The 16,095-nt window shown below is 57.3% G+C and overlaps 1 protein-coding gene across 2 annotated transcripts; it reads right to left on the minus strand.

The window, feature by feature from the left end:
• Positions 1-1,359: 1,359 nt before the first annotated feature.
• POFUT2 (protein O-fucosyltransferase 2) lies at positions 1,360-14,539 on the minus strand. 2 transcript variants are annotated; one of them, XM_052638871.1, is made up of 9 exons: positions 14,389-14,539; positions 12,465-12,715; positions 10,338-10,482; positions 9,640-9,750; positions 4,725-4,791; positions 3,454-3,579; positions 2,989-3,169; positions 2,603-2,726; positions 1,360-2,393 (listed from the first exon to the last, which is right to left on the minus strand). In XM_052638871.1, exons 1-9 carry the CDS (start codon positions 14,517-14,519, stop codon positions 2,240-2,242), a joined length of 1,290 nt encoding a protein of 429 aa, XP_052494831.1. In that variant the 5' UTR covers positions 14,520-14,539; the 3' UTR covers positions 1,360-2,239. The 2 variants fall into 2 exon arrangements, with proteins under 2 accessions (XP_052494831.1, XP_052494840.1); XM_052638880.1 differs by lacking the exon at positions 2,989-3,169.
• Between the last annotated feature and the right edge of the window lie 1,556 nt (positions 14,540-16,095).

Raw genomic sequence — 16,095 nt, forward strand, 5'->3', positions numbered from 1 at the left:
AACATTCATCTCAGGCCAGCCTCTCCACTTGGTTGAGGTTGAACTGTGCCTGCCTTTGAGGACGGGGTGGGGCAGGGGTGGGGCAGCTGGACAAGGAGACGAAGCCCTGAAAGTTCAAACGTCTGCATTCCAGAAGGTCAACGCTGAGGGGATCAGTGTGTCAGCAGTCATCAGCTGGAGCAGATCTGGGGGTCTGGAGAAGAGATGGGAGGGGCTTGGTGAGGCCCCTCCTTACCAGGTGAGTTACAGCCTCTGAGTGCCAAAACAAAGATCATGGCATCTGGTCCCATCACTTCCTGGCAAACAAATGGGGAAACAATGCAGAGTGACAGATTTTATTTTCCTGAGCTCCAAAATCACCGTGGACGGTGACTGCAGCCATGAAATTAAAAGATGCTCACTCCTTGGAAGAAAAGCTATGATAAACCTAGACCACGTGTTAAAAATCAGAGATGTTACTTTGCAGACAAAGGTCTGTATAATCAAAGCTATGGTTTTCCCAGTAGTCATGTACAGATGTGATTTGGACCATAAAGAAGGCTGAGTGCCAAAGAATTGGTGCTTTTCAACTATGGTGTTGGAGAAGGCTTTCGAGAGCCCCTTGGACAGCAAGGTGATTAAACCAGTAAGTACTAAAGGAAATCAACCCTGAATATTCACTGGAAGGACTGATTCTGAAGTTGAAGCTCCAATACTTGGGCCACTTGTTATGAAGAGTTGACTCATTGGAAAACACCCTGATGCTGGGAAATATTGAGGGCAGAAGAGGGTGACAGAAGATGAGATGGTTGGATAGCATCAACTCAATGGACATGAGTTTGAGCAAACTTCAGGAGATAGTGAAACAGGGAAGCCTGGGGTGCTGCAGTCCGTGGGGCTGCAGAGTCGGACACAACTGAGGGACTGAACAATAACCCCCAGGAGAGAGGGCGCCAGTCCCAGCGGGCGTGGGTCTTCTGCCACCTGCTCCTCCCACCCTCTGACCAGACACCTCTGGGATATGTGTCCCGGGGGACCCAGCCTGGCCTGGCCCATGAAGCAGGGTCCTTCTGTCCCCGCACAGCAGCCCAAGCCATCTCCACCGTGGGAGGCTTTGCTGATGGCCTCAGGGCTCCCACCACTTGGCACCTAGACAGCAGTTCTCAAAACGTCTGGAACCATAGACTCTTTACCAACACATCTAGGGGCCATGAGTAAAGGACAGAAGGGCTGGCGGGGTGGGCGGTGCCTCCATCACGCTCACACCCACACACACACCGATGCAGCTTGCCTTCCTGAAAGAGGAAGGTGACGGCCAAGTTCAAATGCTTGGTCCAGCTCTTGGCCAGAAGAGTACTCGGGCAGAAGCAGCACCACTTTTAGAAAATGTATTTTATTAACATTTGATGTACAAACGGAGAAAGAATAAATATCTTGTCATTTCACCCTGCATGGCCGAGTGACACCTAGGACCCTGAAGGAGACGCAGAAGGTCAGGGCTGTATCCCACCCCCAAACTCTGCATGGCTCCCCACACCTACATCAGCGGTCACCCCAGGTGCTGGCGAAGCTGGGCGCCCGGTCTGAGGCTGGACTGACCCTGCTCCTCTCGGCTGCTCCCTTTGCCATCAAGGCAGGGGGATGGGGACACAGAGGCTTCAAGGACGAGCATCCGGTTGCCCAGCGTGTTGCTGTGGCCGTCAGACCACTCCGCTTGGGTGGACCCTGCAGACAACCCCGGAAGGGCTTCCCCCCACCGCTCACCCCAGTATGAGCACAGAGAGCACCTGGCCCTCCTGAGGAACATTCTGGAGCTCTCAGGCGGAGGTGAAGGGTGGGGATCACAGCCTCCACAAGCCTCAGCCCAGCCCCAGTGAGGTGGGGTCCGTCTGCCATCCAGCTGGCATGGGGTTCTGTGGGGAGAAGGGGCACTGCTCTGGGGCACAGGCAGGGTCAGCACCGTGTCCACTGGCCCAGGGCTGGAGCAGCCCAGGTACCAGGCCTGCCAACACTGCTGGAAACCCCGCAGACCAAGGTCAGTAGGGACAAGCCGAAACCTCTGCGGCATCACCGGGGGCCTCGCTGGCTGTAGACGCGTGCTTCCGGATGGATCCCAACTGAAAGCAACCCAAGTCCTGGGGATGCAGAGGTGCCGGCTCAGAGAGAGACAACCGGGCCGAGTCAGCACAGAGCGCCGCTCTGCGGGGTCCCCAGCCTAAGGTACAGGAGCGGACATGTGCCCTCAGGCTGCCGCGTGGGCTCAGTACGCAATCCTCCAGTGAGTGGGCTGCTCACAGGCCTTCTCCTCATCCCCACAGAACCGGTTGTATGTTGTCTTGGGGTCCAAGCCCAGGATCTCCCTCTCCTCGTGAATTCGAAAGGAGAACGTGGAGACTGATGTGCCAATAAAAAACCTGCCGAGAATAGGTTGTCACCAGGGCTGCAGCGCAATTCCCCATCCACCACCTACCCAGACGCCTGCCGGGCCTTCACTCCTTGGCCGGGGTTCCCTGCAGCCAGCAAGGGCCTGGGTTCAGGACTCAGGGGTGGGCAAGCAGACCGGCCCCTGTCTGCACGTGAGGACCCAGCCGGCACCATGGGCCGTAGGTGAGGGGGCGCTCACCGGGCATGCGCACAGATCCACTGGTCCACGATGGCCACGCCCCCGTCCTTGTAGAGCTCCAGCTCCTCCCACGTGGGTTCGAAACGCACCATCTCAGGCAGCAGCCTCCGCAACTCCTCCAGCTCTGTGGGTGCGAGGGGGCCGGTGAGGGGGCACCACGGGGGGCTCGCACAGCCTAGAGGGATCTCGCACAGGCATGCACACGTGCCCACGACTCACAGACTGCAGGGGACTAGCACACGCATATACACATGCCCACAACTCACACTGGCCAAGAGGGACTCGCGCACACGTGCCCACAAGCAGGACCAAAGGGTGAGGGACGAGGACAGAAACACAACCCCACTATTAACCCAGGGAGGAACAGATGGACAGGAGCCGAATACCCTTCCTGACGGCATCTGTGGCCACGAACACCTTGTCCAGCTGGTGGGCCTTCATGAGGCTGCGGATCTTCCGCACGGCCCCGTCCAGGCTGGGCACGTCCTCCCTGTGCCCCCAGATGAAGTCTTTCCTCCTCAGGTGGACGCCCAGGTATGGGCCCCCCAGCGAGGAGCCCAGCTTGACCTGGCGAAGGGGGACCAAACTGGCTGAGCTGGTGACAGGCAGGCAGGATTCAGGGCCTGATGGGGTCTGGGCCTGGACTAATTACCAACGTCCTCAGGTTTACGCTAGGAAGGGGCTCCCTGCTGAAGAGCAGCAGCTCGGGTAACTGGGGTGTAGGGCCAGGAGCCCTGTGATGGGCAAGCATGCCCCCTTCAGACCGTTCCTAACTTTTAAGGGCTTAGTTGTGAGGCATCTCAAGAGAGAAATGCACCCTGCCCCCCAGGATTACGGGGCAGGGCGGGTACCTTCATCCGGGTCCAGTCCTCCTCAAAGGGGATTCCATCAGCCACGTCCGTGGAGTTGAGGTACCTGCTCCTGAACTCGTCCCCCACCGCCCGCAGGTGCCTGGCGAACACCATGCTGCGCCGGGTCTGCAGGAAGACAGGCCATGAGCCCGTCACCAACCCTCCTCGCCTGGCATTCCCTCTCGTCCCCAGAACCCCCTCATCCATCAGGAGTCCAACCCAAGGGCAACAAGCGAGCTAGGGCCTCAAGCAGTGGATTCAAGGTGGAGCCCACCATTCGGACAGTCAGGAGCATCCAGGGGGCGTGACTACATCGGCCTGGGAAGCTCCGACGGGCTGTGCAGGCCGATGCTGCAGCTCTCTCTACTCCGAAGAGTCCCCGTGGCCTGGGGCCCTTGAATGTGACTGGCAGGGTCGGGAAAGTGCTGAGGGGTCACCACCCTGCAGGGCTGGTGGGGGCCCAGTGCTGCTGAGAGGCACAGAATCCATGTCCAAGTGATGCGGCCCTTCTGTGACTCTGAAACTGCCCGTTCAGGAGGTGTCCGAGTCCAAGGAGCAGGGCTCTCACCTGGGCGCCTCTGCCCAGCCCAACCCCCACTTCTATTTTGAGTCAGTTCTGGTACCCGTGGGAAGGTGGGAGCTGCCCCTGCAGCCCGCCCACCCATCCCGATGCTCCTGGCAGAGCCCCGGACAGGCCAGGCCATGGACAGGTCAGGCGTGCCTACGTCACCTGGGTCTCCACCTTGTAGCCGGGGGCTCTTCTCAGGGAACGTCTGATGCTTTTGCACTGGGCCTCCATGGGTGGGACTGCACCTCTTTTCCAAACCAGACACCTGATGACTAGGCGTCCCCACCCCAGAAGGACGGAAGGCCTTGGCCCACCTCCATCACCATCCGTCCACCAGAGCCAGCACTTCCCCGTCAAAGCAGAGCCCAGTCCCACTGTCAAGGACTCGGGCAGACACCGCCCACCTCCCATGGCTGAGCACATGGGGCCAGAGCTCTAGTCCAGGCTCCCAGCACCAGCAGCAGGGACAGCCGGCTCAGGAGGAGGGCCCAGGACACCCCAGCCCTCTCCCAGGAGCACCTCCGTGGGCAGGCGGGGAGCACTTGCTGGTGGGCCCACCCTCAGATGCTCTGGGCCTCATTGTGTTAGTCAGCAGGCGGACACAGGAGCTGCTCTGTGTGTGTGCATGCGTGTTGGGGCAGGGTAAAGGGCATGTACTTCCCAAACTACACACGTTCACACAGATGCTCAAGGCAACACTCACGTCCCAATACTCCTTCCCGCCGTAGTGGTCGTGGAGGAGGTTCTCAGCTCGGTCCAACATCACAGACCTATTTTCAAACAACAGAAAAAGAAGGTCTTTATGCCCATGTGCTCCACTGAGTACCGTCATATGGGAGGGCCCTGGGCCAGGGAACAGTCCAGGACAAAACCTGAGCAGGTCCAAACCCTGTAGGGTCAGCTGGGTGCATGAGGGCAAGTCTCTGACGACCCTCTCAAAGGCGGCCGTCTGCAGAGGGCTTCTCAGTGGCTCTAAACGTTCGCAGACTCTCTACTGCCCTAGCCACTGAACTTGTACAGCAGCCAGCTCCCTTGTGACTATCAATGCAAAAAATCACACAAATACACAAAATGAATAAAACTAGCCAAGAGAACCCAGCAACATACTAAAAGAAAAACACAAAGGACAAATGGAGTTCATACCAGGAATGCAAAGCTGGTTCAATGTTAGAACAGCTGTGGCTTAACTCGCACTCCTGTGTAAAGGGCAAAGCCAAACCACCACAGCTAGCCCAAAGGAGTGAGTGAGTGTTTACCCCTGCTTCTAAGGATCATCTTAACAAAAGAGAAGCCTTGTCACGTGTGTCCTTCGGCCAAAAGGCAGGCCCCTTCTTCAGGGAGCGTCAACTCGATCCTTCAAAGTGCGGGGCAGAAGAGGCTGCCCACCTGAGCTCATCAAGCAACTTGAAGAGTCAGAGAGGACCCTCCAGAGCAGGCCACATCCACTCCAGGCTGGCCCCCTGGGCAGGACAACCCTGGAGAGGACGGCTCCCAGATGCCTGGGTGGGGGACACAGGTGGGGTGATCAGAGGCTCCATTTTTAAGCCAAAAAAGATCCTCAGGGGCTCAGAGTTAATTGTGGAAACTGAAACTATAAAAAGTAGAATAAGAAAGAATTTTTAAGAATAATGAAATGGTAAAGATTATTAAAACATCTTCTGGTTTATTGACCATACTAAAGCCTTAAAATTCTTCAAGAGATGGGAATACCAGACCACTTTACCTGCCTCCTGAGAAATCTGTATACAGGTCAAGAAACAAGTTAGAACTGGACATGGAACAACAGACTGGTTCCAAATCGGCAAAGGAGTAGGTCAAGGCTGTATACTGTCACCCTGCTTATTTAACTTCTATGCAGAGTACGTCATGAGAAACGCTGGGCTGGAGAAAGCACAAGATGGAATCAAGATTGCCGGGAGAAATATCAATCACCTCAGATATGCAGATGGCACTGCCCTTATGGCAGAAAGCCAAGAACTAAAGAGCCTCTTGATGAAAGTGAAAGAGAGTGAAAAAGTTGGCTTGAGACTCAACATTCAGAAAACTAAGATCATGGCATCTGGTCCCATCATTTCATGGCAAATAGACAGGGAAACAACAGAAACAGTCAGAGACTTCTTTTGGGCTCCAAAATCACTGCAGATGGTGACTGCAGCCATGAAATTAAAAGATGCTTGCTCCTTGGAAGAAAAGCTATGACCAACCTAGACAGCATATTAAAAAGCAGAGAATCACTTTGCTGACAAAGGTCCATCTAATCAAAGCTATGGTTTTTCCAGCAGTCATGTATGGATGTAAGAGTTGGACTATGAAGAAAGCTGAGTGTCAAAGAATTGATGCTTTTGAACTGTGGTGTTGGAGAAGACTCTTGAAAGTCCTATGGACTGCAGAGATCCAAGCAGTCCATCCTAAAGGAAATCAGTCCTGAATATTCATTGGAAGGCCTGATGCTGATGCTGAAACTCCAATACTTTGGCCACCTGAAGCAAAGAGCTTACTCACTGGAAAAGACCCTGATGCTGGGAAAAATTGAAGGTGGGAGGAGAAGCGGACAACAGAGGATGAGACGGTTGGATGGCATCACTGACTTGATGGACATGAGTTTGAGTAAGCTCTAGGAGTTGGTGATGGACAGGGAAGCCTGGTGTGCTGCAGTCCGGGATAGCAAAGAGTTGGACACAACTGAGCGAATGAACTGAACTAAAAGATTATTTAAAACACATACACACACATAGAAACCTTTAAAGAATAAACAGGATAACAACTTTGAATATATAAGTTTAAAACTTGTCTATAGAGACAAATTGGCAAAAGATTTAAATAGATGCTTCACAGAAAATCATTTCAAAAGAGCTTTTCAACATGGTTTTACTCTGAAATCAAAGAAACACAAATGAACACAGCAGAGGTCCACCGTCACTCATCAGCTCCGGAGCCCAAAGTGCCCCGCCCAGGGCTGTGCGGGGACCACGGCTCGGCGGCCACCATTCGGAAAACAAGACCCAGCTTCTGTTTCAGGCAAAAGCCTGTGTCCTCACTCCCCCATGACTGTGCAAACACGGTTCCTGTTTGTGATGGCAAAACCTGGGACCAGTCAAAGGCCACCAACTCAGGCAGGTTCCATGAACCCTCTTCCTCGGTGCAAGGACAGCTGCAGAGGAATGTGGCAACCTCTGCAGTGACCTCATGGGTCTCACCTCACAGAGACTCCCAAGGGGTACCACCAAGTGGGAAAGAGACAAACAGGACACTCTGCAGAGAACACGCCTGTGGTGTGAGTACACGTGTACTTAACAGGGAGACGGACATGAGCGCTGGGTGGGAGAAGAAGAGTTCTGGAAAGATGGGAGGGGATGGACCCAGTGGTGGCCTGGGGTCCCTGTGAGAACAGAGACTGTTTCTGAAGACTCCGTTTTACGACAAAACACAGCAGAGCCTGCAGACGTGGGTCTCCCACCCCGCCAACAGCCAAGCGGGGTTGTGAAGCAGCTCTAGGGGCCTGGAGAGCGTGCTGCAGCCCTGCCCTGGCCCCAGGACCCCCACGGGCGGGCAGCCGTGCCTCTCTAACTCCCTGCCCTGGGATGGCTGGACTTCTCTTCTGCTTTCTCACTTGCTGTTTGCTCCTTGTGATCATCTTTGCTGGAGGCAGCAGTGCTTTTTGATTTTCATGGCTCAGTTGTGCTTCAATTCTGAATTTGCACAACCTAGCTTTTCCAATGATTGACTGCTGAGGGGTATAAGAGCTCCCTAGTCTGGGGCTCACAGGAATATTCCGGAACACGCATGGGATGCCCCTGCAGGCACTTAGGGTCACAAGCCTGCTCACCTCCACCTGATGTCCCCTGCACCCCCAGGGGTCTCCCACCTCCTTCTGCACCTGTGGCCCTTTCTCCCAAGGGCACTGTGGGGCAGCGTCTCTCCTCGGTCTAAGGACAGTATATCCCCCTGACCACAAACAGGGTGTACCTGATACCCCCGACAATGTACATAATTGTGTCTTTTGCTGAATCTGCTCCAAGGCTGCCTGCCCTGCACTCACCAGCCTTCAGGAGCTCTGTCTGCATCTGGGTCCAACAGGACAGGCTACAAGTATCCCTCTCTGTGGTTTGTCTCCAAGCCTTATTAAACTTCAGTGTAACCGAACGTATCCATCCTCTCTTTGGTGAGTGCTTTTCACATATTGAGTTATCCGTGTGGTAGGGGTGCCCCCACCTTGTCTGGCCTCACGTCTCAGCAACCTAAGCCTAACCCTGCTCCCTCCCACCAGTGTCTCTTAAACAGAAGGGAAGGGTCCCTGGGCACCAGACTCCCCTGGGCTCAGATCCCTTTACCTGCAAATGGGACCAAAAAAAAAAAAAAACCACCCTGCCCCACAGCCCAAAACTTCAGCCAGACCTGCTTTCTTTAGAAATGCAAAGTTTTAGGACTTGCAGGGTCCCAAACCTCTGGCAACCTTGTGGGTCTTCCCCTCTTCGTGGAGATCGGACCCACCGAGCAGAGCACGTGGGCCCACCTGCGTTTTGTTTACAAAGGCCCAGGAAGGATTGGCCTGGTGTCTGGCACATGGGGCAGTGCTGGGACAGGCAGACTTTCCAGGCCCCAGAGAGCAGGGAAGGGGCTCAGCGCCTGCTGCGGGCTCAGAACACTGATGGTGGCTAACGGGAGGGCCGGCTTTTCCGGGTCCCCACGTCTCCTACAACTCACACCTGGAGGGAACTCCCAGGGCGTGCTGGAACCAAGCATGCACCTCCAGAGGAGCTTCCCTCACACACCAGACCCTGGGACTCGCCCGAGACCCCGTGCCCCTTCCTGCTGACCCTCTGGTGCTGCCCAGGGTGTGTGTGTGGAGGGGGAGGCGGGTAATGTGTGTGCGGGTGGGGAGGTGTACGTGTGCCTGATTTTCTGCTTCAAAGAGAGCCCAGGCGCGCAGACAGACTTCCTACACGAGGGGCCAGGAGCAGCCGCCAGGGCGCTGTGCCCAGGGTCAAGCTGTTTTTCTGACCTCTCAGAGCCCAGCTTCGTGAAGGCCTGATTCAGGAGTGACCCCCCGCCCCGTCAAGGGGAAGAGCTCCTCCTCCACCGTGAGCCTCCAAGACCAGCTGCAGGCCGCCCCAGCCTCCGGTTCCTCAGCGGTCACTCGTCCCGCTCCTGTCCTGGCCCTGACCCTGCTTCAGCCTCACAACTCCACGGCCCTCATCCCCATCCTCTCCTCCAGCCCCCCGCCCCCGCCTGCACCCGACTCGAACTCTCCCTGCCAGCTCAGACAGGACCCTGGGGCAGGATCTGGGTGTGAATCTGACTGCACCACCCACCAGTGGTGGGACCAGAGACAACCCCCCACCACACACACCAAGGTGAGCTCAGAGCACAGCTGCTCCAAGCAGCACCCAGAGGACAGCAGGCATGGCCGCCCCACCCAGAAGTGCTCCCAGGGGTGATGCCAGGGGGTGCTTCCTGGATCCTGCCCGCCAGGTCCCCTGCGGGTGGGGGAGGCTAACCCTCCAAGGAGTGCCCCTCCCCCCTGCCATGAGCCGTGCCAGCAGCATGGCACACAGGCACACACAAGCACTCGCACACACATGTACCAGCCATCACCCGGCAACCACGCAGACACTCACCGTGCAGACGTGTTTCTCAATAGCACAGGCGCGATGATGGAGGCCGATCCCTGGACAGACAGACAGGAAACGTTTAAACCCCTCGTCTCTTCGTAACCCCAAAACCATCCTCTGGAAAATAAGACCCATGGCACCCCGTCAGTGTGGTGTGCTCGTCCACAGGCAGGGAGTCAAGTCCAGGTGCACAGCCTGACCTGGAGAAACTCGGCTGGCTCCTATGTGAAAACTTGGTAGTGATAGTGTGGAAATTTTTTAAGAAACCACAAATTTCATCTCATCTGATGAGGCCACTAATGCTCTTTTCAGGAACCTGGATGGTTCAATAAGGGGAAAACAGGGCGGCCCCACAGGAACCTGGCAGAAATAATGCTTTATGTGTCAGGGCCCGTTTTGGCCTAACTATCCTCAAACCAACGCTGCTCTCAAGAGCTCCTACTCCCTCCAGGTCTTAGAGCCACACCACTCTGGCCCTCTGCTGGGGAAGGGGGCTGTGGAGGCTGCAGAGGGAGGAACAGAGGGACAGCACTGCCCCAGGCAGCTCTTCTGACAGCAATGCAGCCTGGGGTTATGACATCTCCACGACCAGGTTCAAACGCATTAGAAGTGGAAACGGATACTTCTGAACAGCCTGAGTCCCCAGATGCGGCAACGAGAGCCACCCTGGACGTGGGCCGTGCCCGTGGCCCTCCCAGCGGTACCTGTAATACTCGTGCTTGTCCTGAGAGTACAGCGGCGGCTCGATGCAGGGCCGGCTGTCAATCTTCTCCTCCCAGGCCCCCTCCTTCCAGCCTTCTGCGTAGCCTTGCAGGACGTAGACCTGGTCGATGAAGGGCCCGCCAGACTCTGGAGGAGACAGGACAGACGAGAAGGGGGACCAGAGCCCAGGTTATGGGGACTCAGAGAATCACCTTGTACAGAACAACACTGTCTTCCCAAACAGGACTGGAGAGAGCTTGTAACAAGAGAGACGATGGAACAAGGACCTCGGCACATGGGGGTCTGACGGGGCAGGAGGGCTGCCAGGGTGGGGACGTCCAGCCCCAAAGCTCCTCTGGGCCCCACGCTGCCCTGACCTCTGACAGCACCTGGGCCGGCCCTGGGCCCTCTTCTCTCTCTGGCCATACCCCGCTTCCCTGGGGGGAGGGCTGGTCCTCTGCCCTCTCCTCTCTTGGGTTCTTCCTGCTCTGGCTCCCTCCCTGTGGTGCCTGGAGCCCAGGGCACACGCCTTCCCCAGACCCCTGACCAGCTGTCTCCTCCAGGGCTCTCTCTTGACCCCTGTGAGGCCATTCAAACTGCAGCTCCCAAAAAAAGATGGCTTCCCAGGCCACGACCACCACCCAGACCCCACACCCTGTCCAGCGTTCTCATCCTGTGGCTCCGGTGCCTGCCCCAGAGCTGCGTGTCCCCACCACTGACTTAAGCTTGGCCCCCACTCTCCAACAGGGGGGCCCAGGAGAGCAGGAGTCAATGTCCCTCTCACCCACCGCTCCCCTCGCACCTAGAGCCTCCCGGCCACCACCCGGTGCTCAGTGAAGAGGTGTTCACAGGCAGAACGACAGCGCCTGGGGATAAGAGTGCCACAGTGAGTGAAACCCAGGGCCATCCACATTCATTTGGCTTGGGCGCTAACACCCGAAGCTCAGGGGCTCCTACTACAAGGCAGGGGTGGTGACACCGGAACTGAGACGCTGATACACCCACGGCACAAGGCCTTGAGGGTCTTCTGGGGTGGCCCACGCCTGTTCCCTCTGCAGGCAGAAACCTGAGCGGGCTGTCACCCATGGGCTCAGTGCTCACCCTGCTGCCCAGCCCAAGGGATGAGGCTGGCAGAGCAGCAGGAACCACATCCGTCTGCCATTGCAGCCCAGCTTGTGGTCGAGGCCGCACCCCACCAGCAAGTCAGGCGCCAGTTCCCTGGGGGCCAAGCCCCGTGCAGAGCAAGACCAAGCCTGCCCCCCTGGGAGGAGCTGGGTCAGACTGGACACCCCATCCCCTCCCGGGTAGGGAGGCCGACTTCCAGCCTTGGGTCTGCCTTCCCAGCAGCAGCCACTTCAAGGCTCCAGGCCTGCGGCACCCGCAGTGCTAACCTTGAAGCGGAAAACGTCCTCAGGGGACAGGGCCTGCAGCGTAGCAAGAACAGAACCTGGTGAGGACATGCGGGCCTGTCCTTGGCGGGACCAGCAACTCTCAGGGCCCCAGGCCCTCACAAGGCAGAAGTCCCACAACCACCGCTCAGGAGCCGTGACCTGCTCTTCCAGGCGGCTCCAGGGACACGGGGCAGAGGTGACCCTATTTAAGCCCATGTTTCCTAAACAACGGAGCAGTGTGCTCCAACACCTTTATTCTAAGAAATCGTCAGCTCTTCTCTCTTAAAAACATTAAAACAGGAACCCTGAGCCGGACCGAACAAGGCAGGACATGGCGTTACATGTCTCTGCCAGCACACGGCCAGCACCACTCATGCACCGAGCTTTCCTTCAGGTGAGAGTGGCCTGGCCTGCCCAGAAAGGGAGGCCTGCGGTCCAGCTGGGACGAGGCCGGCCTCTGGGCAGCGGCCTCCCCATCACAGCTCCACTTCACCAAGGTGGCCTGGGTTTTCAGAGGCGAGGGGACACATAGCTCAGATGCTTCAGATCCATTTCCCTAAAACACTATGAAAACACCAAGATCACTGGTAGTGGGGAAAACAGAAGCAGGAAGCAGGGCCCCTACACAAAGGCCTGAAGGGAGACGGCCCCACCGGCCAAGGTCTCTGGTCTGGCCGGATGTTCACACCAGAACCAATGACCGCCTGGCCCCAGTTAAAGGACCACCACCCGCCTCACCTGCGATGAACTGCTCGTACTCGATGACGGGGATGTTTCTGTTGAGACTCGGAAGGTCAAAGAAGTCGGACCAGGGAATCCGGACCTGGTGAATGTCAGGGCTCTGCCAGTGGTAGAGGCGGCCCCAGGGGGGCAGCACCAGCACCCACTCCTCCGTCTTCAGCAGAGTCTTCAGGAGGGAGGCAATGCGGATGTAGACATCTCTGCGGAGGTTGAAGCCCTCGGGGGGATTGACATCGTACAGAAGGTACCTGGCAGGGTGGGCAGGACAACAGCGCCTCAGGGCCAGGGCTCTACACGGAAAACCCAAGAGCCCACATTCACAGCCTGGCCCCGACACCAGGCACCATCAGTAGTTTCTGGACTGTAAAGTGGAGGCAGCGGCCCACCCATTTCTATGAGACCAGTTATTTAAAGAGCCCTCAAGTAGGCACAGAAAGCATCTCAGCATCTGTTAAACCATCAGCAATAACTCAACAGCTAAAACCAGCAGGATCTCAATGGCTAGAATCTGAGCCCTCATCCCGTAGCGGTTCTCAATCTTCTTGGTCTACAGACCCCTGCACATTCTCAACAATTATTGAGGACTCCAAAAGGCTGCTATTTATGTGGGTTAAACCTATGAATAATTCCTATATTAGGGAAAAAAGCAATAACTTATTTATGAATTTCCAGTATATTCAAGACAAAAGTCATGAGTGAGAAGAGGGTCAGTGTTTTTAATTTCTGCAAGTCTCTCTTCAGTCAGGTAACACCTGTACTCTCCTCCCTGCTTCTCCATGCCTGTGTTATGATACCAAAGGCCAGGTGGTCTCTGGAAACCCCTACAGTAAACTCATCAGTTCAATTCAGTCGCTCAGTCATGTCCAACTCTTTGTGACCCCATGAATCACAGCACGCCAGGCCTCCCTGTCTATCACCAACTCCTGAAGTTTACCCAAACTCATGTCCATTGAGTCAGTGATGCATCCAGCCATCTCATCCTCTGTCGTCCCCTTTTCCTCCTGCCCCCAATCCCTCCCAGCATCAGAGTCTTTTCCAATGAGTCGACTCTTCTCATGAGGTGGCCAAAGTCCTGGAGTTTCAGCTTTAGCATCATTCCTTCAAATGAACACCCAGGACTGATCTCCTTTAGGATGGACTGGTTGGATCTCCTTGCAGTCCCAGGGACTCTCAAGAGTCTTCTCCAACACCACAGTTCAAAAGCATCAATTCTTGAGTGTGTGCAAAAGGCAGACAGCATCCCAGTATTTCTAGGAAAATGACCTGGCACCTCGGGGGTCCCTGAGCTCCCACTGAGAACTGCAGCCTTGTCCACGAGACTCCCCTACACAAGGCGCAGGGAGGACTCCTGCCTCTGCTATGGTCTCACCCTCCCTTCTCTGCACCTCCGTCTGCGAGAGAGACCATGCTGGAATGCCTGGCCTGGGCCTCCAATTCCCCCAAACTGCCAGTCTACCGTCTGTACACCCTGCATTCAGCAGTCTGTTTTGGGTGAGGCCCTCCCTCAGTAACAGCTGTAGGGCACTGACGCTTCTTTTTCACTCCTGAAACTTATCTACGCAACAACCAGCATCTGTATAGGGCGGAAATTCTCCTGCAGATAAACAAGGCTGGGCTTTCTTAAGAGCCACCCCATTCGAACGTCTGATTCTGGGGCTCCTCGAACGCCAGGGAACACTCCGTATCAAGTAACTGGGTCCTCCGCCCTGCCCCCTAACGTGGCCCCAAGCCTGTCCTTCCAAGGGGCTCCGGGAGGCCGCGGTCGCCAGGCGACCCTGGCTCGCGCCCCCAGGCCAGGGCGCCAAGGGTGTAGGGCAGACCGAGGCCCCGCCGCTCCGCTCCCCCTCTCCGAGCCCCGCCTCCCGGCCCGGTGCTCCGGGTCCCGGTCCCGGCCCCACCGATGGCGCGGACGCGCGTTTACCGTCTGCGGGACGCCGCCCCCGACAGGATGTCGGCTGCCGACTGGCCAGGCCAGAACTCTTCGCCGGAGGCCGAGGCAGACGGCCAGGATGCCGCCCAAAAGAGCAGAAAGACGACGGCAAGCGCCGCCATGGCCCCGGGCGGCCACGCACTTCCTGTAGCCGCGCCCCACCCCGGAAGCGCAGCGCGCCCTCGCGGAGAGCGTCTCCCGTAGCCACGGCAACGCCAGGGGGCCCATCTAGTGCATGCGTCGTGCGTGATCCCCAGTCCCAGAGCCGCGGGGGCTGGGGCGGGGCCAGGAGGCAGGACTAATAGGCGGGAGGGCGGGGCCGACCCCTGGGCGGGGCCGCGCTGAGGTCCTCCCGGCAGTTCGTGCGGGGCGGAGACTGGGGCGAGGTCGGAGGCGGGGCCGTGAAGGGGGCGGGGCCTCGCGGGCCTACTTGGCTCTGCTGCCTCCAGGGGGCCGGGGCGCGAAACCCGTCAGCGTGCCTTCTGCGGGAGGGCTAGCCATAGGCAAGCCCCAGGCCTGTACGGCTGTCCAGGTGGGGTACCTGACCCACAAATCCGCCAGGCCCTCTGCGAGCCTTGAATTCGCGTTGCTGGGCAGTTTCCCAGATGACAGGATCTCTCCCAAGATGGGAGGTGCGGCAGGAGGCGGGTGGGGCGGGGGTGCCAGATGCTGGGCTGGGTGCGATCTCACTGGAGAATGACAGTTCGAGGGAGCAGAGCGGCCAACGGGCCTCGGACATTTGGAGTATGGTGTGGGATGGTGTGTATGGTGCTCTGGGGGTCTCCTCAGGAACCTTCATTCCAGACCAAGAGGTCCTGCTGTTCCGCCCTCTACTGAGCCCGCTTCCTTCACCAGCACCAAGGCCCCTGCCTCAGGAGTGCCCACTGTCCTCTTCCCGCACTGGGCACTGTCTCTATTAGAGGCACTGTGCTTGCACTGCAGCCACCCTGCCTGCCAGGACTTCTCTGTGCTGGGGGCACTGGTGGGCTCTCTGCAGACCGGAGCCGGCTTCCACACCTGCTCCCTCGCTGCAGACCTGGCCCCAAGGCCCTTAAGGCCCCCTGGCCTGGGAAAGACCACCACACCACGGGGTCTCTGGGGTGTCCACAAGTCTCCAGTGTGAAACCCCCTAGCCCCTGGACCCAGGGACCCAACTCTCCAGGGACCCAAACGAAAGCTTCATTCCCACCTTGGACAAAGCACCTTCTGGCTGAAGACACCTACTTCCAGACATGCAGGTTCTCTCTGTGTTAGTTGGCTTGCATGCAACCCCCCTGGAAAAGGAGGGCCTTTCCTTCATCCCTGGATGCACAGAGCCCTGCAGGGTGGGGTTCCCTGCTTGGCTCTCCCGGCCAGGAGCCCTCAGCACTGCAGCCATTTTGGGTCACACGTGGCCAAGAACAGCTGGCCCCTCTCTTCCATTGCTGCCCAGGAGTGCACCGCCCACACTGCTGGCCATTTAGGTCACCTTGGGAGAGCAGCAGGTATTTTTATGGAAAATATTATTTGCTCTTTTGAGAAGATTTGAGTGCAAATGGACAAAGTTGCTCTGGACTCAAACTGAAGCCAAAGCAGGTTTTAGAAAGATCCACAAAACACCTCACAACCAAGATCAAGCCTCCCCAGCAAGGGCCACAAGACCAAGGCAGGCCTCACCCTCCCGCTGCAGCTTGGCAGCCAGCGTGCCAGGTGGGGCAG

The sequence above is a fragment of the Budorcas taxicolor genome, chromosome 1 (genome assembly GCF_023091745.1).
Source record: "Budorcas taxicolor isolate Tak-1 chromosome 1, Takin1.1, whole genome shotgun sequence".
Taxonomy (NCBI): Eukaryota; Metazoa; Chordata; class Mammalia; order Artiodactyla; family Bovidae; genus Budorcas; species Budorcas taxicolor.